Source organism: Cricetulus griseus, chromosome 2 (assembly GCF_003668045.3).
Source record: "Cricetulus griseus strain 17A/GY chromosome 2, alternate assembly CriGri-PICRH-1.0, whole genome shotgun sequence".
Taxonomy (NCBI): Eukaryota; Metazoa; Chordata; class Mammalia; order Rodentia; family Cricetidae; genus Cricetulus; species Cricetulus griseus.
This window is the reverse complement of record NC_048595.1, coordinates 40644534-40666884: the sequence shown is the minus strand read 5'-3', so window position 1 is coordinate 40666884 and position 22351 is coordinate 40644534. Positions and strand designations below refer to the sequence as shown.

Here is a 22351-nt window from a genome sequence, read left to right as displayed (position 1 = left end):
AAAGAATAGCATAAAATTTAAGCTCTATCAGACACTGAAATGTTTTCCATAAAATTTGCAGATTTTCTGCTAAGCGAGTGTCTCTAAGTGAAGCAATCTTCCTAATCGACTAAACCAATGAACAGTCTAAGTTCTTTGTACAAGCCCACGTTGCTTAACACCCCACAAATACTAGGGAAGAAAACAAACAAGCTGACAATCTAGGAACTGGGGTTCATTTTTAAAATTCTTATTTATCTTTATCATTTAAACAATGTCTTGTTTTATCAGCAAGCCACATAAATATAAAAATGCTAAGGAGATCAGTTTAACATAAATAATTTAAGGTAAGGTAGAGGTGCCTTTGCTCAGAGATCCAAGGCTCTCTTTCCAACAAGCAAACAAAGCTGCTCTAGCCCAGAGGGGCCTCCCCAGCAACCGCAGAACCCTGTGCTGCAGCCCCCCTGCACCCAGCAGCTCCTGCTAGAACTGCAGTGAAGTATTCAACTTCAGCTGGGTGGAGTAAAGAGTCACAGTTATCTGCTTTGATTTATAAGCAGTGTTGTATATTTAGCCTAAAAACCAGGGCTACTTTATAATATGGTTAAAAGGTTTTATGAAGTTAAATGGAGTGGAAATTTCCAGGGGAGCACCATTTTTTAAGCAGTTCCAAACAAATAATATCCTAAAGCATGGTTAATATTTTAAGAATAAGCATGACGACACATTAGACATGTACTGTGGCATACACTGACCTTTCTTTACTGCTCATCGGCAGCATCTTTCATTTCTACACATCAATTTCTTAAGCAAAACAATGAAAAAAAAAAAAACAACTACAACATACTGTCCTAGTATAGGACAGCAGTGGCCTAAACACCTTCACATAGTGTATATGGTCACCAACAGACCTCATAACTAAAACAGTTTTTAAGCTATAACTGTATTAGTAATTATTCACCTTGATGTATCTGGCAACCATAACAGTAATAATCACAAGTTCAGAGAAAGTGCTAACATCTACAAATAGTTTCATTTCCAAGTTTCCTGGATTGCTTTAAACCTAAAACAGAGGTTGTTCTGGACAGACAAAATAACAAAAACACCAGCACCAACAATAATAGGCACTCCTAACAGACAACAGGGTCATAGGACCAGATCGCTTAGATCAGCTTTGATTTGCAGGTTTAGAGCTTCCAACGCAAGATGAAATGTGAATGATCATACAGTACCTTACCCTTTCTACCGGTGAGCCATAGCATGCAATGCCGAAACATAGCAGTGGCAGATGGCATTGGAGTTATTAACTACAGAAGGGATAAGAGTAGAGGAATGATGGCTGGCAGACAAGACACAGAAATGCAGATGGAATGAATGCAAACTTGGAGTTCTTGAAGCAGAGCGAAACCTTTCCCGCAAAGGTTGCCTCTAGCTTCAATTGAATTTACATTTTGAGCTTCACACGGACAAACACGGCAGCCTTCACATTCAGTCTTTTAGACTCTTCATGCAGAAGCAGAAGCACACTCCTCGATAAAGAAGATCAGCAACCTTCTGTGAGCACAAGCCAGCAGCAGCAGCAGCCCATTACGCTTGCTTCTCACTGATTTTTATCCTTTAAATTTTTTATCTCCAATTGCAGCCAGATCCACAGTCGCTTCAAATTAATGTGCATCCACTGCAGACACAAACCCCTGCCTAACCTGCAGTACCACTTCATCCAGAAGGTTCCTGTGCATTCGCTCACGCAGGATCAGTTGCAAAACCATTCAAGTCACTCAGCAAACAACCCAGGAGAGAAGGGAAGGAGCAGGCGGGACTATGAAGAGACAGAATCTCTCCTTTCAGCTCACCCTGGAAGTGGAAGGTTTTCTGATCAACAGTTATTGTGAAGGTGCTGTCGTCCTCATCGTCTATACCAATCACAGCTCCCTGCGAAACAAAGAGCAAAATCCCAATAAGGCAAACAATGACATCAGCAATATTCACTACTGCTACAGCCGGCCCTGGAATACCCGAAGCACTAAGGACACTGGAAACAGGCTAGACGAACAGAGAAATCCGAGAACCTTGTTTTGCTTAAGGAGGAAGAACTAAAGGAGAAGGGCTGGCGGGATGCCTTAGCAGTACCTTGCACAGAGGCTTTCTATGCCTTGCTAAGGGACATGGATGCAGTGGGAGGGGACAAACACAGATGCTGAATCTGAAATCTGCTTAACAGCCAGCCAGGGAGCTCTCCTGAGCTTTAAACTGCTCTCTAAAATGGGAGTCAGAAACCTATACTGCCCCAGGTTGTTGTGCAGTTCAAAGACGGCAGGTGCTCTTCATCAGGCTGCTTCTGTCTTGCGCTTGTTAGTGCAGAAACACCAGCTGACATTTGCTCCAAAACACTGCCCAATGACCAGATGCTCCCATAATATTTGTGCTTTGGTGGGCGCTGCAGTTTTCACACTGAGTTACTGTGTGCTCCTATGTCCGCCTCCTCCCACTAAACTGCTGTGATGTTTTGGGAACCAGGACAATTTTACTTATTTTGACACACAGCACTCAAACACATGTTTTCTAAAGGAAAACATAACTTTCAGAATGCAGCGAGGGCAGGTAACTACATTGGTTAGTTGTTTCAAGAACTTTTAACATTTTTTATATACAACTATATGCATCCTATTCAGACAACCAGAATTAATGGGTGTGGGGAAGCTATACAAAAATCAAAGTCTACTGAGAAATCTTTTCAAGGAATCAATATCTTGCATATCCAAGAGGGGCTAGAGAACACACCACACCACAGGAACACATTTCTCTCACACAGTCCATTATTAGATACCTTGAAAGAAACGGTCAAAAGAATGGAGAAAAAACAACAACAACAACAACCTTATCACATCAAAAAGGTGGTATGTAGGGTGACTACTATTGTCTCAAAAATATTAATAGAGCCAAACATTTATTCATTTCTTCCCAGATACCATGTAGCTAAACCTTACTTCCATCTAAATTCTACACACCTTATTTAGCTTGCTTAATTCAGAGTAGGTAAGAAATTTTGTCCCCATTCTCAAATAAGGAAATGTTTTCAGACTTAATCTAGACCTAACAAGTAGTTCACAGCAGAGTGGGGTGGTGGTGGCACACGCCTTTAATCCCAACACTCAGGAGTGGTTAACTAGGCTAACTTCATGAATTTCTAATAAACCAAACATTCCATGGGTCCAGACACAAATACAGTAGTACTTAATAGCCAAGTACAGGAATGTGGGCTAGCTCTAAGACATGGAACAATGGTCCTTGCTTTTAAAGCCCTTCTGCTCCAGAACAGAAGATAAAACACAGACAGGAGAGTGCAGCACACTCCCAGCACTGACCTCTTCCTGGGTGAATCTTGGAAACAGTATCAGAGAAGCTTGTCACTAAGGAAATAACCACAATGGACAAATACAGAGGTGGAAAGTAGTTTAGTAGCTCCCTGAGGGTGTGGTGAATAGGGACTGAACGCTAGGGAGCAGGGGTGGGAAGGGTTGTTTTGGAGACAAGGTGTTGTTATCTTGCCCAGAAAGCCTTAACTCCTGAGCTCAATAAATTCTTGTATCTCAGTCTTTCACTAGAATTACAGGCACACAACACTATACCTGGCTGGCATTATATTTCTTCATGGAGTAATGAAAACATTCTTAAAACTGACCATACCCTTGTGGTGGCTGAACAATCCTATGAATATACCAAAAACATTAACCACATATTTTAAACCAATACTGTACAGTATGTGAATTTTCTTTCTTTAATATAGGGTCTCATATAGCCCAAGTTGGCCTCTAATTCCATGTAGCCAAGGATGCCGTTGAATGCCTTATCTTCCTGCCTCTGCCTTTTGAGTACAAGGGTTAACGGTATGCATCATTATTCCCAGTTTATTTGTTGTTGGGGATCCAGTCCACATGCTAGACAAGCACTCTACCACCTAAGATACATCCCCAGGCTCAGTATGTAAATTATAACTCAACCAAGCTGTAATACCCACTTCCAAATGTCTGTTCCTTTGTTCTTTGAAGTTTCTTTAATCTAAGTTTGTCCATCATCTAATCACTCAAGACAGGCATCAGGAGGGCTCACAAATGCCCTCATCCCATAACTTTATGCACATTTGGAACTTTTACCTTTACTTTTTTCTCCTTCAGTGCAGGGGACTGAAACTATGGCATCTCAGCTGCTAGGCAATGATTCTACACTGAGCTGTCTCCATCCCGGAACTCTCAGCTCCTTCTCCAGTACCACATCTGCCTGTATGCTGCCATGTCCTGCCATGAAAATGGACTAAACCTCTGAAAATTGTAAGCCAGCCAAATTAAATGTTTTACTCTGTAAGGGTCGCCATGATCATGCTGTCTCTTCACAGCAACAGAAACCCTAACTAAGACAGAAATTGGTACCAGAGACTGGGGTATCACTGTCATAGGCCAGGCAATGTTTTTGTTTGGAAGAATACAGACTTTGGGACTGTAGATTAGAAAAGCAGTTGAATGCTTTAAGTGGGGCTTAATGGGCCATCCTAGTAGGAACATGGAAGTCAGTCATGCTGGGGTGATCTGAACTGTGGGGGCCTGAGAGAAGCTTCAGAAGAGAAGAATGCTAGTATGTGGCCTAGAGACTATTGTTGTGATATTTTGGCAAAGAATGTTGCTGTTTTATGCCCTTGTCCAAAAAGTCTGCCTGAGGCTAACTTGAAGAGTTTTGGATTAATTCCATTGGCATAGGAAATCTCAAACCAGCCTAGTATTGAGTCTGTTTGTGGTTATTAATGGTCACTCTTATACAGACCTATAATGAAAAGGAACAAGCTGAGCAAAGAAAAAACACAAAATGTATAATTTGAGGAGAAAAGGGGCACTGGGAAGTGGAATGGAGCTAAATCCTATGTTCAAGGATATAAACTGATTAAGAAATGAAATAAAAGTGGTAACCTCAGAGCAAGACCCCACCCAGCTAAGCTTCCAACTTGTGAAAAGGAATTAAACACCAACTTAGGTCCAGTCATAGTGGTACATGTCTTTATTTCCAGCACTCAGGAGATAGAGACAAGTGGATCTCTGAATTCAAGGCCAGCCTGGTCTACAGATCAAGTTCTAGGACAGACAAGCTTAGGCTGTGAAGGAAACCATCAAAAACAGAAAGTTAGTGAAGATGTAACTAAACAAGGGGGCCATGTTCCATCCACAGCAAGCAGCAGAAATTAGCAGCTTTGGCCATGCAGTTTTGGCTTTAGAGTAAAAGATAGAAGGAAGGGGCTATGGAATCTCCCTCTATGACTAAGGAAAGTCACTGAGGCCAGGTGTGCGGCAGAAGTGTCCCTGTGTTGGAGACCTAGAGAGGCCACTGTGTAAAGCTGTGAAGGTGAAGCCCGGATGCCTTGGAGACTCCATAATTTTAGAGATGCCAGAGTCATGGGATATCTGCTGAGGAAAACTGCTAAGAGTCCAAGAACCAGTCCAAGAAAAAGAAGTGTTTTGCAATCAACAAAGATAAAAGGAGGTGGATATTTGAAGAACACTTTGACATCAGACATGGAAATGCAGAGTTTTACATTTGGCCAGATGGTTTTCAGTTTTGCTTTGGTCCAATATTTCCTCACTATGCTCCCTTTCCTACGTTTTGGAATAGTAATGAATATCCTGTGCCATTTTATGTTGGAAGTATGTGATCTGGTTTTTTTTTTTTTTCATTTTGATTTTTACAGGGGATTAAAGTTAGACTGCATAAATCTCAAAAGAGACTTTGAACTTTGGACTATTGAACAGGGTTGAGACTGTTAGAGACAATGAGAACTCTCAAAGTTGGACTGAATGCATTTCTGTATTATATGATGCATTATGACAAGCCTTCGGGGTCCAGGGTGTGGAATGGGGTGGTCTGAATAGGAATGCCCCCCACAGACTCATCTTATATTTTGCCCATTGAGATTCCCACTATTAGGAGGTGTGGCCTTGTTGGAGGAAGTATGTCACTGTGGAGGTGGGCTTTGAGGTCTCCTATGCTTACACTATGCCCAGTGTGGCACACAGTCTCCTTCTGCTGCCTGTGGATCAAAATGTAGAACTCACAGCTCCTTCTCCAGCACCATGTCTGCCTGCATGTTGCCATGTCCCACCATGAGGATAATGGATTAAACCTCTGAAACTGTAAGCCAGTCCCAACTAAACATTTTCCTTTATAAGAGTTGCCAGGAGCCAGGCGTTGGTGGTGCACACCTTTAATCCCAACACTCAGAAGGCAGAGGCAGGCAGATCTCTTTGAGTTCAAGGCCAGCCTCGCCTACAGAGCAAGTTCCAGGACAGGCTCCAAAGCAATACAGAGAAACCCTGTCTCAAGGAAAAAAAAAAAAAAAGGAGTTACCACGATCATGCTATCTCTTCACAGCAATAGAAACACTAAGTAAGACAAAGAGAATGGATTTCTAAGTTTTCTCTTTTTTTCTATATACCCCAAAATACTTTAAACATGAATAATGGTCCGAATACCTAAAATGGAAAACAGTTTTGCTTTCATGATTTACAAAACAAGACAAGATTCTGGCCAGTTTGCATATTTTTTTTACATAAAAGAAAAAAGTAGGTTGGTGAACTGATTCCAAAGGTAATAAAGAAATGATTACTCCAGAGCATAAATTGCTCACATACCCCCTAAAAGGAATATGCCTGATATTAAGCACACAGCATAATGATTACCCCTACACACTAACCACACACTGCCCCTCGCTGCAGAAATGACAGTGGAACTTTACATTTACATAGAGCTTTAAACATTGTTGCTGAAATTTAGGGTGAACAACTGGTAACTCATATTTAGAGAATAGAAAGCAGGCTCAAGGACTGGAGAAATGGCTCAGAGGTTAAGAGAACTGGTTGTTCTTCCAGAGGTCCTGAGTTCAATTCCCAGCAACCACATGGTGGCTCACAACCATCCATAATGAGATCTGGTGCCCTCTTCTAGCCTGCAGGCATACATGCAGGCATAATGATATATATATATATAATATAATATATATATATATATATATATATCATAATTCTTTAAAAAGAAGAAGAAGAAACAGCCTCAAAGAGGTAAAGCATTTGTTCAAAGATAACAGTTAAAAGGCAGACACCAGTTTTAGCAATTCCTGATCCAAAGCAATATTTACTAATTACTTCAGCAAACTTACTGAATACCTATACTGGGCCAGGAATACCGACAGCTAGGAAATATAAAAGAAATAAGGTGTCTCTGCACCCTGAAGGAACATGCAAGAGGAAACAAAAAAGAAGCCAATGTATAAAGGGAAGCAGGAATGCCTGTATTCAGCCTGCTCACAAAGGTGCTGAATGGAGAGCCTGCAGTAGCATCATTCAGCCATTCATTCATTGAGTCAACAAGTACTGAGTTTTTCAGGCATGGTTTTAGGAACCAGTAATATACTAACCAACTTTGGGCGGAAGAGGGGGGAGGTTGGAGGTTGGGGGTTATTTTTGAGGACAGGGTTTTGTAGGGGACAGTAAGCCACGCCTGTTAGAGGCTGGCTACACGTGTGCCTGACCACGCCTGTCAAGGCGTGGTCAAGGTGAGGTCAGAATGACATGGGATAGGTTCTTAAGGAACAGGGAGCACATGGGAAGCCCCTTCTCCCTGGCCTCGCTGCTGCTCAGCTGCCCTGGGCATGCTCTGGCTTGCGTTTGGCTGGTATTTATCTCAATAAAGATATCTCGACCATACTGACTACGGTTCATCTCTTGTGGTCACACAATAGGGTTTCTCTGCCCTGGCTGTCCTAGAACTCACTCTATAGACCAGGCAGACCTCTAAGTTCCACTGCCCCGGCCCCAGTGCTGGGATTAAAGGCATCCACCACCACTGCCCCACACAACTTTTTTTTACACTCACCATTTGTTTATTGAAGCTGAAGGGACCAGCTCCCCATTTCGGCAGCCATAACAGCCGAACATGTGCTTGTCTGACCTTGTCTTAGTTCACTAAGAGGTCAGATGCCTGCCTCGTGGCAAGGAACCAATTAGAAGTTAGCTGGTGGTGCTATGCTTTACGGCTCTAGGTGTGCTTTACAGACAAGCTCACAGCAATGACATGCAGGGCATAGCAACCACCCTGGGAGGGCCTATGGGCCATAACAACCAGTTGACCAATCAACACAGGGCAAGCCTGGAGGCACACCAATCCTGAGCCTGTGCGTACCCCTAGACACCCCCCTTATGATGCCCTACAAGATCTCTATACAGCCAGTTCGAGCTGTCTTTTCTAGCCATCCGCCATGGCAAGTGGATGAAAGACCCGAGCTAACATGGGGTTAGCTCATTAAACAACAATAAAGCCTCGTGCAGTTTGCATCAAGCTTTCAATTCCGCATGGTGATTGGGGTGACCGAGGTCCTGGGCTGAGATCCTGGAGGCCTGAGCTTTCCGGGAGTCTTAAAAAGCTACACATACAAAAACACCTTCAACATTGAGAATCTACCCTTATTATCCATTCTGAGAACATATCTATTTTACCCTCCTATTTCCTTTTATATGAGTTGAATATACATTTTTATTTTAAGTATACTTTTTGTTTTCTTTCTGACTTCATGCATTCTTTAGGTTTTCTTTAGTTTTTTGTTTGTGTATTTGTTTGTTCTTAATTTGTAGTTCTTCATACTTTTTGGATATTAATCCTTTGTCAAACATATGCCTTATATTTTTCCTCTTGTCCACAGCTGCCTTTTCCTCTTTGATTGTGGTAATAATTTTGCTGTTATTCAGGTCTCCCTATAATTTTTCAACAATAGCTTATAAATTTTCTGCTTTAAAATAATGCATTTGTCTTGTAAAACATATCTCTAGGTGAGTTCTACCTATAATTACAAACACTGTTCTTTAATTCTCTTCCTAATTGATTATGGGAATTATTGAGGAATGTTACTACTTTTTGATCTCATATCCAATGTGCTGTTGTTTTTGAGACAGAATCTTACTGTATATCTCTGGCTGATCTGAAACTCCCTTAGTAGACCAGGCTAGCCTCAAATTCAGACATCCACTTGCCTCAGCCTTCCGAGTGCTGGTTTAGAGGCATGTGCCACCACATCCAGCCCATATAATTTTTTTAGATTTTATTTATTTATTATGTACACAATATTCTGCTTCCATGTATATCTGCACACCAGAAGAGGGCACCAGATCTCATTACAGATGGTTGTGAGCCACCATGTAGTTGCTGGGAATTGAAATCAGGGCCTCTGGAAGACCAGTTAGTGTTCTTAACCACTAAGCCATCTCTCCAGCCCCTAGCCCCACATATTTTTAAGACTTCTTTTTATTTATTTACAAGTCTGTGTGTATCTCTGGGCATGTATGCTGCTTATGTAAAGATGCTCGAGGATGCCAGAAGGTGTTAGTTATCCTGGAGCTATGGGTCATGAACTCAGTTCCTCTGAATCACTGATCCATCTCTCTCGTCCCTCAACATCCAAAATTTTTACAAGGCTAGTTATACAAATAAATTTTCTATAATTTTTTCACATTCATCTATTTATTGGCGGGGAGCTGTACTTATGTGCCATGGCACACATGTAGAAGTTAAAGGACAACTTGTTGGAGATGGTCCTCTCCTTCCACTATGTGGGTCCCTGCAACAGAACTAAAGTCATCGGGCTTGGCAGCAAGCATCTTTACCCACTGAGCCATCCCACCAGTTCTTGTGGATTTTATGCACATAATCATATCCTCAAATATGAGTAACTATTATTCTCCCATTCTGATCTTTTTTTCTTTGTTCCTTATTCTCATATTACCACATGTGCTGGGCCCACTAGTCTAGTTCATCTTTTGCTTTTTCTTCATTTCACATTCTGGGAGCTGCAGAGTATAACAGTGAAGCAACAGCAAATGCAGGTCCCTATCTTGCTGCCGATTTACAAAGACTGTGAGACTAGGAGATGACCGGTAGTTGAAGCGCTCACTGTGAAAGCTTTTGTCAAGACCCCTGAAGCTTTTGTTTGGGTTCCCTGAACCCACATGAATGCTGTTCTGCCTAGGAATCCAGCATTTAAAGGGAGAGGCAGGGGACCCTGAAGCAAACTGGCTAGCATGGCAAGCTCAGAGTTCACTTGAGAAACCCTGCCTTAATATAAGGTGGAGAGCAATCAAGGAAGACCCAATGTCAACCTCAGACTTCCACACATAGATGTACATGCACCCAAAAACACATGAGAACATGCATCCAAAAGAGAAAGAAAGAACTCATATACTGCTTCATTATTAAGTACATAACAGCCTCTGAACAAACACTCTTTATGAGGTTTAGGAATGCTCATTTGGTCAGGTCTATAGCATTGACCTATTTTCCAGTACTCAGGAGGCAGAGGCAGGCAGAGCTCTGAGTTCCAGGCTAGTCTGGTCTTCAGAGTGAGCTCCAGGAGCCAGGGAGATAGAGATAGAGAGAGAGATAGAGAGAGAGAGAGAGAGAGAGAGAGAGAGAGAGAGAGAGAGAGAGAGAGAGAGAAAATGTGTATGTGTGAAGTTTATTTTGATCTGAGTATGGTGGCAAACGCCTATCATCCCAGCACTTGGGAGGCAAAGGCAGGAGAACTGGGAATTCAAGGACATTTCAATGTCAAATTCATAGGAAACAGACAGAGCTGGCAAAAGGCTACTGCATTAACAGTGAGCCCTAAATCAATGGAGTAATTTTTCAACATAAAATGACAAGACAATGATAGCATTTCTTGTAGGATATAGGCTTGCAGGATAGAAGAGGACATTTATAAGTTTATACATTAATCTAAATCACCTCCCGATATCCACTCTAGGATGCCACTTATTGTTAGATGCAGCCCAATATGAGAGATATGGGAAAATGTCACAGGGCTAAAATAAAGCATTAGTATCCATCAGCACTGAAGGTATTAATAATCTAATGTGGTATGCTGCTGATCTCTCATGATGAGCTAAGAGAAAAGAGAACAGATGACAGCTCGCACAGGGAAAAAATCCATTTATACCCTACACATGGCAGATTTGTCATACAAGTTGAGCATCCTGACTTAAAAAAGAAAATCTGAAATCCAAAACACTATAAAATCCAAAATTTTCTGAGGGTCAACCAGGCAACACAATCAGAAAATTCTACACCTGGTTTCATGTATTAAGGCACAAAAATATGGTATAAAATTACCTGTGGGTTATGTGTATAAGGTATATGTGAAACTTAATTGAATTTTACATTTAGACTTGGGTCCCTCCCCTAAAATAGATCTTTATATACATGCAAATATCCCAAAGTCCCAAAGAGGGATACAAACATTCCATATACGAGATATTCAGCCTGTACTCTTCACTGTGGTGGGTTACAGTAAACTCTGGTCTCAAAAAAATTTAAAAGGCAGCTGGGAATACCACTCATACCACTCAGTGGCGGGTTGCACATCTAGGATCTCCAAGGCACTAGATTCAATCACTACTACTTTTCAAATATAATCACAAATTTGATGCTGAAAATTCTTTGAGTGAATAGTATGATACTCAGTCTTGTTTTGGGGTATTTATTTATTTATTTTATTTATTTTTGTTTTATATGCATTGGTGTCTGCAAGTATGTCTGTGTAAGGGTGTTGGAACCTCTGGAACTGGAGTTAGAGACAGTTTTCAGCTGCCATGTGGGTGCTGAGAATTGAACTAGAGTCTTCTGGAAGAGCAGCCAGTGCTCTTAACCACTGAGCCATCTCTCCAGCCAGTTATGTTTTTTGTAAGAGCTCAAAAGTGAATGGAAAGAGTTGGCTCAATTCAGAGGCTGGTTAAAAAGGCCTAGGTCATTCCTAATCTCCACTCCAAAGATGCCATGCTCTTGCCTCTACCTCATACACCTCTTTAATGTTGTTACTTACCCATTTTGTAAATATTTCCTTACAATGTTTATATTTTGCTTTCAGATAAAACACAGAGGTAAAGTGTTAGATCAGACTCAAGCACCAACCATCCTACTTCCTCGGGTCAAGGGTGCCATCTAGTGGTACACACTTTGTAACCAACAATGTCAAAATTTTGCTGACCGGTATGGTGGTTCAAACCTGTAATGACAGCACTTGATGCCATGAGTTTGAGGATAACCTAGGCTACATAGTGAATTTCAGGCCTATCTACAAAGCAAGTCTCTGTCTCAAAGAGAGAGGGACAGAGGGAGGGAGGGAAAGAGACAGAGAAGGAGGAAGTGTTTCACTTCCCTACTTTCCCTGCTGATTTCCTGCTGCTTTGCCACAATGTGGCTGGCATGTCTGCATTAAAGATGTAAGAGGTTCAGTTCAAGGTCTTACAGGGAACTCAAGGCCAGCCTGAGCTAGAGACCCTGTCTAATAATAATAATAATAATAATAATAACAATAACAATGGAGCCCTAAAATACACAAAGGTAGCTTGGGAATGGAACAGACCAAAGTTCAGTCTCTGATTCACCATCAATGTGTGGCCTTGATAAATTACTAAGATTTAACCTTTCTGAAGGTTCTCTGTCCTGCTATGTGGCAGGCAGGATTCTAAGAGTGATACTTGTTCCTGGATAATCTCTTCTCCTGGGACTATAGATGCAAACCGGATACGATGAGATCACTGCAATGCTTTTGTTAAATGAAACAGCAAAAAGATTATCTGACCTGACCTAATTGCATAAGCCTTTTAAAGACAGTGCTTTCTGTAGCTGGCAGCAGAATGGGAAGTGTCAGAGGGACACACACTCCTACAGAGAAGAGACATAACAGTTAAGCAGAGCCCCCAAAAGCAGAGCAAGGGCCACAAGTGACAGCAACAAAGAGACCTCAGAAGTTTAACTACAAGCAACTAAATTTGGCCAACAGTCCAAAAAGGGTTCTTTCTTAGATCCTCCAGATAGGGACCCATCCCAGTCAACTTCTTGACTTCAGCCTTGTAAGCCTTAGAAAATCCAAGTGAGGTGTTTACCAGTAGAACTGTGAAGCCAGGTGGTGGTGGCACAGGACTTTAATCCCAGCACTTGGGAGGCAGAGGCAGGTAGATCTCTGTGAATTGGAGGCCAGCCTGTTCTACAGAGTTCCAAGATAGTTGGGGCTACACAGAGAAACCCTGCCTCAAAAAACAAGAGACAGAGACAGAGAGATTATGGAGAACTCAATGTATGTTCTTGTATATGGTGGCAAAACAAATTAGTTGTATATCATTAAGGACATTTATCCTGCTATGAAACTGTCACCACCATCCATCTCCAGAAACTACCCCTCCCAAAGTCATGTTTGGTTTTAGCCTAGGTCTCTGGGGTATCCAGCCTCTGGGTCCTGGCCCTCAGGTCCTGGCTCCCTCTCAAGGCAGACCACATATGTTGTTTTGGATTTTTATCTTTGTTTTTGTTTTGTTCCAGGCTGGCCTCAAACTCACAGAAATCCACCTACTTCTGCCTTCAGAGTGCTGGGACTAAAGGTGTGTGCCACCAATATCCAGCCAGAAACTACATTTCTAAACTCAAACAACTCCATACCCACCAAATAACAACTTATTTCCCATACCTAGACTGGAAACCATTTTATTCCAGTTCGTAGGAATTGGATGACTCTTCATATCTAATAGGACTCACAATGTTATCTGTGCTTTGTGGCTAGTTTATTTCACTTAGCATACCGCTCTCAAGGTCCATCACGTTAGCATATGTGAAATTTTCTTTTCTTTTTTTAAAGGCTAGATAGTATATTCTCTGAGTTTCTAGACCAGTTGCTGTGATAAAACACCCTGAGACAAAAGCAATGCAAGGCCTAACAGGTCTGGTTCAGCTCCTTTCTTCATTTATACAGTCCAGGATCCCAGCCTAGGGAATGGTGTTGCCCACAGTGGGTAGGGCTTCTCATCTCAATTAACCTAATCAGGATAATCCCCACAGGCATGTCCAGAGGCCCATCTTCCTGGTGATTCTAGATCTCAAATCGATGACTGAGGTAGCCCATCACAATATTCTACTGTGTTTCTGGGTATATTCACATACAATACATATAATATTCAGTTTTCTATGTAAAGGCCCTTAAAATGTTTAGCTTTTGGACTATTGTGACTAATACTGTTATGAACAAATGGTACACAAATATTTACTTAGGTCCTTGTTTCCATTTTTTCTTTGTGGCCTGAAACAAAGTCATTATCTTAACTGGGCAAGTGAAAGGAAATAATGAAGCAGTTATCCTGCCTACTTGAACCACACTGTTAGGTAAACAGATAATAGAGGGGAAGAAAGCTCTCACAAAATTAACATAAAAATAGACTATCTAAATTTTGCCAACTCCAAGTGAGTTAATGAGTATAAGTAGTCACCAGGCATTATCATCCACTACTATCAATAGGGAACAAGAACTGGACACATGTGTCTCCTGCTATAAGGACACAACACCAACAGTCTGGTCAACAGGATAGAATGTGAGTCTGATTCAGTCTCTGGATGCACCACCAATCAGAGCAGAAACAGAGGAGAGAAAGGTGCCAAGCTGCACCAGAGTGCTATCAGGAAAATGCACACTATGCAAATCCCAGAGGTCTAAGGGTAGGATTCCTCATTGGGTAAACTGTGAACAAAATGCACAGAATTTTTAAATAAGCAATACAGAACTGCCGGGTGCTGGGCCACTGTAATCCCAACAGCACTCCAGAGACAGAGACAGAAGGACACAGTAAAGCATCTAAAATATTCAATCTAAAAACTACAAAATTTAGGGATGTCACACTATAAAATTATAAAGCAACGCAGAGGGCAAATAGCTAGGAGACAGGAGGCATAATCCGAGCTTTCGGGCAGCTGGCAAAGTTCTCTCTCTTAACCTGAGTGCTAGGCACAAGGGTTAAGAACTCAACTATATTTTAAAACCAAAACCAAGAACTAAGCCAGCACATTAACTGTGACAAGACAGTGGTCTAACTCCAAATACAATCAGCTGACCTGCTGTCTCAACACAGCCCTGCCAAGCCTCACCACAGGCCTACCTCAAGCCAAAAAAAAAAAAAAAAAAAAAAAAAAAAAAAAAAAAAAAGCAGTTAAAATCAGACCCAGTGGGAACTGGGATCAATAACAAGTACTCAGGAAAGCAATCTGACCACAACAAGAAGGATCACAGGAAAATTTAAAAATACAAAAGGCAGGTATGATTTACCATGCTGCAACCCCAGTACTGGAGAAGCTGCGGCAGAAGGATCACCATGAATTCAAGACCAGCCTGTGACAGTGAGATTCTATTTCAAAACAACAAGGAAGAAGACCAAATAAAAAATTAAAAAACAGCCTAAGTTGCTTTTAAAAAATCTTTGTGTTGTCATATATTCATGTTAGTCTAGTTTCTATTCTGCAAACCAGCCATACTTACTCCTGTATCGACTCAAGACTTTTTCCCTTTATGCCTAAACTTAGAATTGTTTCCCAAAAAATAAAGTGATTGTTTTCCAATTCTTGGTAGAACTGACGATAAAGGTAACAATGTTTACCAATATATTGACATCTTCAAAAGTAAGGGTATACCCTACCATCAGTTCAAAGCACCACAAATAAAAAACGTAAGGGCAGGGAGGAGGGGCGATGACAGAAAGCATACAAGCAAAAAGAATTCTGAAATGTGGAAAGCTTCCAGAAGCGGGGGACCTAGTTGGGGAAAGGAATTAATACAGGAGTGAATCTGGAGCCATGCCCCTGGCCATGGACTGCTCCTTAGCTCTCCTTAACTCAAAAGCTGCAGAAACTGAAGGAGCAACTAAAAGCAGCATGTGAAACCGGACTTGTGCTGTTCAGTAAGGCACCACTAGCCACAGACAAACACGGAACACACCTCCTCCAGATGTGTGATCATCGCAAAAGACAAGCCAGGCTTCCAAGACCCAGAATGAAAAGAGTCATGCCAAATGTCTGCCTTTCTCTGGAAACAGGGTCTCACTATGTAATTCTGATTAACATGGAGACCAGGCTGGCCTCAAACTCAAGAGTTCCACCTGGGCCAGGCGGTGGTGACAGCACGCCTTTAATCCCAGCACCAAGGAGGCAGAGGTAGGTGGATCTCTGTGACTTCAAAGCCAGCCTGATCTACAGAATGAGTTCCAGGACAGTCAGGGATACACAGAGAAATCCTGTCTTTAAAGGAGAGAGAGAGGGAGAGAGAGAGAGAGGGGATGGGGTAAGTGCTTCTGTGTATGTGTTTGTCTTACTGGATGATAAGTAAAGTACTGTTTGGCCAATGAGGAAATGTAGTAAAGAAGTGGTGATCCACGCAGGAATTAACATAGCACAGGGAGACTCATAAACAAGGGCAAGAAGGAAGTGGATCCCTTCTCTCTTCCTCCTGGTCTCTGCTCTGGGGTCGCCATGTGATCTACCGGCAAGAGAGGGTGCCAGCGGAAGGCACCCTCTGTAAGATAAGTCTTATAAAATATATAGATTTATGATAATTAAGACTGAGCTAGCAGATGAGAAATCCTAGTCATTGGCCAAGCAGCATTTGTACCTAATATAAGTCTCTGTGTATTATTTTGGCCATCCATGTGGCGGACAGAATTCAAGTGGGTGGAGGAAAGATTTATCATAACAGAGAGACAGACAGACAGACAGACAGAGACAAACACACACAGAGACAACAACAAAAAGTTTATATTAACTACAAGTTAAAATAATATTTTAGATATATTAGTTCATTAATTTCATCTGTTTAATTTTACCTTTCAAATGTGGGCTACCACCAATATTTCTTATGATTTACTCTTTGTGTCTTTCACATTATGCTTCCTGATCCCACCCATCCCCCCTGCCCCCAAAATAAAACAAAATAAAATTTAAGAGAAAAAAAAAAAAGAGTAAAATCTCATGAAAGCTGCATCGTGACACAGTGAGTCATGCAGTAAACCCCTTTATCCAAACATTTTTACATGCAGGCATTTATCACAAAGAGCCATTGGTCTGGTTTGAGGCCCATGATCTCTGAGGCCCATGATCTCTGCTGAATGATGCTGGGCCCTCACTGGGACTCTTCCTGGACATCCCATTGCTGCCCTGTGTCATGGAGACCCTGCAACCCTGGGTTCACAGTACTGACCACCCTCCCACCCCCCCCCACACACATGCACCAGCATATCACAGATGGGGGGGATGCTGGACTAGCATCAATTTTTAAGTTGTATGTGTGGTTCAAATTATCTTTCTACTGTCCGGCACTGCTATACGTCACTACTAAACAGCACTGAAAAAAAAAAAAAGCAAAGAAAATAGAGCAGCTAATGAGGGTTTTTCTGAGTCTTTTCTACTATTGCTGTAACACCAACAGTATAATTCTAGCCTTATCCCATGTAAAATGAGGTTTTAAAGGAAAGTCAGGAGGTGCTTTAAATCATGGATTAAACGACAGATCAAAATAACTGAGTCTAGTCCTGGTCCTGATACTTCTATAAGTTATTTGGAGAAACCCAATTTCCCTCCGTGGGACTTGGTCATCTGACCCAATGGCTAAGTAAGGAAATTAAATTAAATCCAGGCTCCATGATGCCATCAAAATATGTATTTTCTGTTGAAATCGGTCTTCATAAAATGAAGGAATACTCACCCTGAGTCTAACACATCCTCTTCGAGAGCCTCTCATCATTTTGTCCTTAGACTAAAAGAAAAACAAAACATTCAGTAAATAAAAGGTTACAGGTAACTGTTTTTAATGTCACCTGGAAGCTAAAAATCAAGTAAAATTTACAGATCTGGCCATTCCTTCTGCCCATCACCTGCCCCAAAAGAAATCATTTCTTGTAGGGGAATGACCAGCTTTTCAATGAAAATTTTTTTTAGTTTACACAAATCAACCTGAGCACAGAACTTTCTACACACCCTCATTGTAAAAAAGCATTTCTCACCTACGTGTTTAAGAATCTCTCCCCGATGATGCTGACAAAAAGAAAGGATCACACTTTAGAAATGGTGCTCAAGATTATCTGTGCAGTTCCCAGACATCATTTTTCATCTAGAGCCTTTCCTGTTTCGTTGCCACTCATCAAAGTGCTTTAGCCATCTGACCTGGAGTCTCACCCCTGAACATCCAGCCTCCTGTGTGTTTCCTGTTTGTGGCATGTACATCTGCAGGCATTCCTTGGAGGCTGACAAGTCTATCTTGCCTTATCTTATGCTTTAGTACAGTGCTGGTATACATTAGGTGCTCAAAAAGCATTTCCTGGTGAGACACTGCTGTCCCTTCTGTCCCCTCACTAGACGAGGAGGGACACAGGCTGTCACAACAAGCACAGAGCTGACATTCAGGAAATGCTCCTGAATGTAAATTGGCAATGCAAAATAAAGTAAAATATAGGCAAGGGGGTTTAATAAATATATAATACTTGTGGAATAACTAGTATTTTCCATATCCTACCTATATGAGAAAAAAATCTAAACAAGCGAAATCCACATGACTGCATAATTGTCCCACTTGAAGCCACAGATACCCTATAATTTCCAAATTTCTAAGCCATGGAAACTCATGTTCAGAGTGGTTATGGATGTACTAAAGACAGTCTGCTTTTATTCTACTTACAAATAAATGCAAGAACAAAGACATACATTTTAGGAAGAGAATATCCTCACTACCAAGCACAATTAAAGAGTCCTTTACTAATAATACACAGTTAATGAAAACATTGCTAAGAAAAGCATCTGTTAAGCATTTAACAACCCTTCTATGGACCTATATTTATCTTCTCTCCAAAACAATAAAGGCAGGATACAAAAACATTCATTAGGTTACAAACCACCAATGAGATTAGATTGCAAAGTAAGCTAAAAAGGTGAAAGCCTGTATACTCATCCTGGAGCCATCAAAATTGTAAAGCAGTTTTAAAATCACAAGACACAGGGCCAGACAGGCCAGTGACGAGGCTACCATTTCAACTATGAACTATAAAACACTAAAAGACACAACTGGAAGCAATTCACTAAGGACCTACTCCCCGAGAATCAGAATATGAAGCTTTCTACAAAACAACCGATGAACTCTTATAAAACGTGGAAAAAAAAAAGAAAAGCCTAACACAGTCTTAACACAGAGCAAAACAAGCACAAAGTGTCACAAACTCCAGAGGGCAACTCAGACGGGACCAGAGATCTCCAGTTTCAAACCTCGGCTTAAGAGAAGAGAGTTTGGGCCTGGGCAGCAGAGTGAATACATTCTGGCTCAGTGGGTGAAGGAACCTGCAGCAGTGTGATCCAGCCCAACCCTCCTGCAGCTCCATTCTCAGTAAGCTGTCTCCTTTGCTGTAACTGCGTGGGTGCGCACAGACACACAGACACACAGACACACAGACACACAGACACACAGACAGACAGACAGACAGACAGACAGACACACACACACACACACACCCCTCCCCTGCAGTTGACACACAGACAGACAGACAGACAGACAGACAGACACACACACACACACACACACACACACACACACACACACACACACACACACACACACACACACACACACACACACCTCCCCCCGAAGTTTCATTGTTTCTTCCAGAACACAATCATCTGGAACCACCCCCAGGAGGTGCCCACTGAATCCTGCTATCAAGACCCCCAGGGCTGCTCTGAAGTCTGAGCCAGGCTGATCTACACAGAAAGCTTCAGGTCAGCCTGAGTACATATTGAGACTGTTTCAAAACACATCTAAATAAAGGGAAAAAAAGAAAATATACATGTAAATATGTAAAGCAAAACAACCTTCAGTGGCCCTAACCTGCTAAGATCTGATCCACCCCCTGGACCAGCCAGCCACCTTCATGCCTAGGGATTTTTACAGCCTGTTCTCTTGCCTGCAGTGTTTGCACACATTCCAGGTCCCTTAACAAGCTAATTCCTGCTTACCCTCAGAGAATTCTAGCTGAAGCCCAGGACTATGTTATAACCATTCCAGCCATGAGCCATTTTTTTAAAAGACAATTTTCCCTTGATAATACTGTGGGGGAAATAAAAGTTCCCTGGATTTCTGTGTTCCAACCAAATGCCGTAATGAATGTCATAAAAATTAAATTTTTCATTATTCTCTGATCTCAAAGAATAATAAATATTTTCTTTCCCAGCAGACTCTGAGAAATTATATCTGTAATAGGGAAGTCATTTTAAAGGCATACTAAGAACCATCCAGCTCAGTATATTAAAGCTGCTGCCCACCAGGGCTGAGCTATTGTGCTCTGAGTATGTTTTATCACTTTAGATGAACTTCAGTATCCTACTTAAAGAGTCATCTACAGGGGGCAGAGAGATGACTCTCTGGTTAATAGCACTTGCTGTTCTTGCAGAAAGAGAACCTGGGTTCAGTTCCCAGGACCACACGGTAACACCTGTTACCACATAGGCACCTATAGCTCCAGTTCCAGAGATTAAACATCCTCTTCTGACTCTATGGGCACTGTACACACATCAGGCACTTACATACATGCAAGCATGTACATAAAATAAAACTTCTTAATTTTCGAGGTCAGGGCAAGATGGCTTAGTGGTTAAAACTGCTTGCTTGCTACACAAACCCTATGGCTTGACCTGGAACCCTTGGTGGGAGGAGAGAACTGACTCCCAAGTCTTCTGGCCTGCATACTGTGCCTGTGCCTTGGCATATCTGCTATACAACACACACATACACACACACACACACACACACACACACACACACAAATTTGTTAATTAAAAAATATTCAAAATATTTTCCATTTAGGCTCCAAGATACCATTTATATGAAATTTAGTCTTTAAATTACAAAATCATTTCAATCCCTACAATTTCTAGCATACACACACACACACACACACACACACACACACACACACACACACACACACGAATGTATCTGTAGACAGCACCATAATGGAACAAGGTGGCTGTACAGTTGAAATCCAGCTCTGCCAGTATACCTACAGTGTAGCCTTGACCAGATCCCTTCTGTTCTCACCTTAGTTTACCTGTTTGTAAAATGAAGACATGACTTACACTCAAGAATTTGTCCCAAGTACTTAACAAGGAAGTCATGCAGGACACCTGTGTAGAGCTGGCACAAGGTTTACACCCCTTCCCTGCTCCTACCTTAAGTAAAGCAAACACAAACTGTAGTGTTTAAACTCTTTAAAACTAAACAGGTCCTATTCTCATGTGTGACACAATTAAAGATGCAGGCAAGTGCAAAGGTATTCTAAAGAAAGGCATGTGTGCCTCCTCCCTTCAGGTATCAGACTTCTGAGACCATGGACCCCAAGGGATTGGAATTTCCCAGGAATGCTGGTGCCTGCAGAGAGATTTATTTATCGGACAGATTTCACACAATGCTAACTTCTTGGAAGACAGACGAGGAACCAGAAGTCAATGATGGGTCAGTGATGGGCAGGACTACACCATGACTCAACTGTTTAGTTATGCATGCCTCTGCCCTCTATTTAAATCTAAGCCTGGAATCTGGACCCTGAAGATGAACTTGGAACGAGTGGGTCACTGGACCTCTTCATTTTTCCTCGACCCAGCATGGCCACGTTGAACAAACTCTTTCTCTGCTGTTTTAATGGGCTCACTGAGGGCAGGTGGACTGAGTGTAGCTTGTCAGGGCTCTAGGGCCCAGACTTCAACCGTAATAACTCTGGTAACAAGAACAAACACTCCCAAATATGACACCTTAACACCTAAAACTTATGCAGCAGCCCAAGGTCTCTTCCTAAGGAGCAGATCCACTGCACAGGAGCAGGATATCTGTAACTTCCTTACTAAAACTGCATTAACCAAGGGTGATTAGCAATCAGGTGAGCACAGAGGAAGACACTGAAAATCAAACCACCCAGAGCCAGCGGAACTCAGTCTCAGGTCACTGCCTGTTCCTCAGGTCCTCCACCCCCAAAACCATTTACTTCCCCCTTAGAACTGTCATTAGCTCCTCACTTTACTCTTCCTTTCGAAAAGATGCTAAGTCACAGGCATCTGATTCCTCTTTTGTGTAGCTCCAGGTGCCCTAATAAACTTGGATACACTTTCTCTTATTAATGTGTGGTTGATCTGGTTCATCAAAGTTGCAGACTCAAGGTAGGGATATTTCCTTTCCTTATATATGCTTTATTTCAAACATGCCTCATCAACTTTGCCAATCTACATAAATCAGGCACACCTGTGTACGTGCGCACATCTGCTTTAAATAACAAAAAGACCACTCCAAGAAAAAGAAGAAAAAGCACCAAAAGTTTGTAATTCCCCTCCTTCCTGCTCACACTCTTCCTCTGCATCCTTTCCCCTCCCTCACTGGCACACAAGAAACTGCTCTCAGTAAGGCGGTGATGGCGCATACCTTTACTCCCAGTACTTGGGAGACAGAGGCAGG

The 22351-nt window shown here is 41.9% G+C and overlaps 1 protein-coding gene across 4 annotated transcripts in view; it reads right to left on the bottom strand.

Annotated features, from left to right (window-relative positions):
• Positions 1 to 22351, bottom strand: part of Osbpl9 (oxysterol binding protein like 9) — a 132350-nt gene that overhangs the window by 87644 nt on the left and 22355 nt on the right. For all 4 annotated transcript variants that reach the window (XM_027402438.2, XM_027402439.2, XM_027402441.2 and 1 more), the window contains exons 2-3: positions 17573 to 17623; positions 1833 to 1911 (exon numbers count right to left, since the gene is read on the bottom strand). In XM_027402438.2, coding sequence (XP_027258239.1) covers positions 1833 to 1911; positions 17573 to 17623 — 130 coding nt within the window. The remainder of the gene's footprint in view (positions 1 to 1832; positions 1912 to 17572; positions 17624 to 22351) is intronic.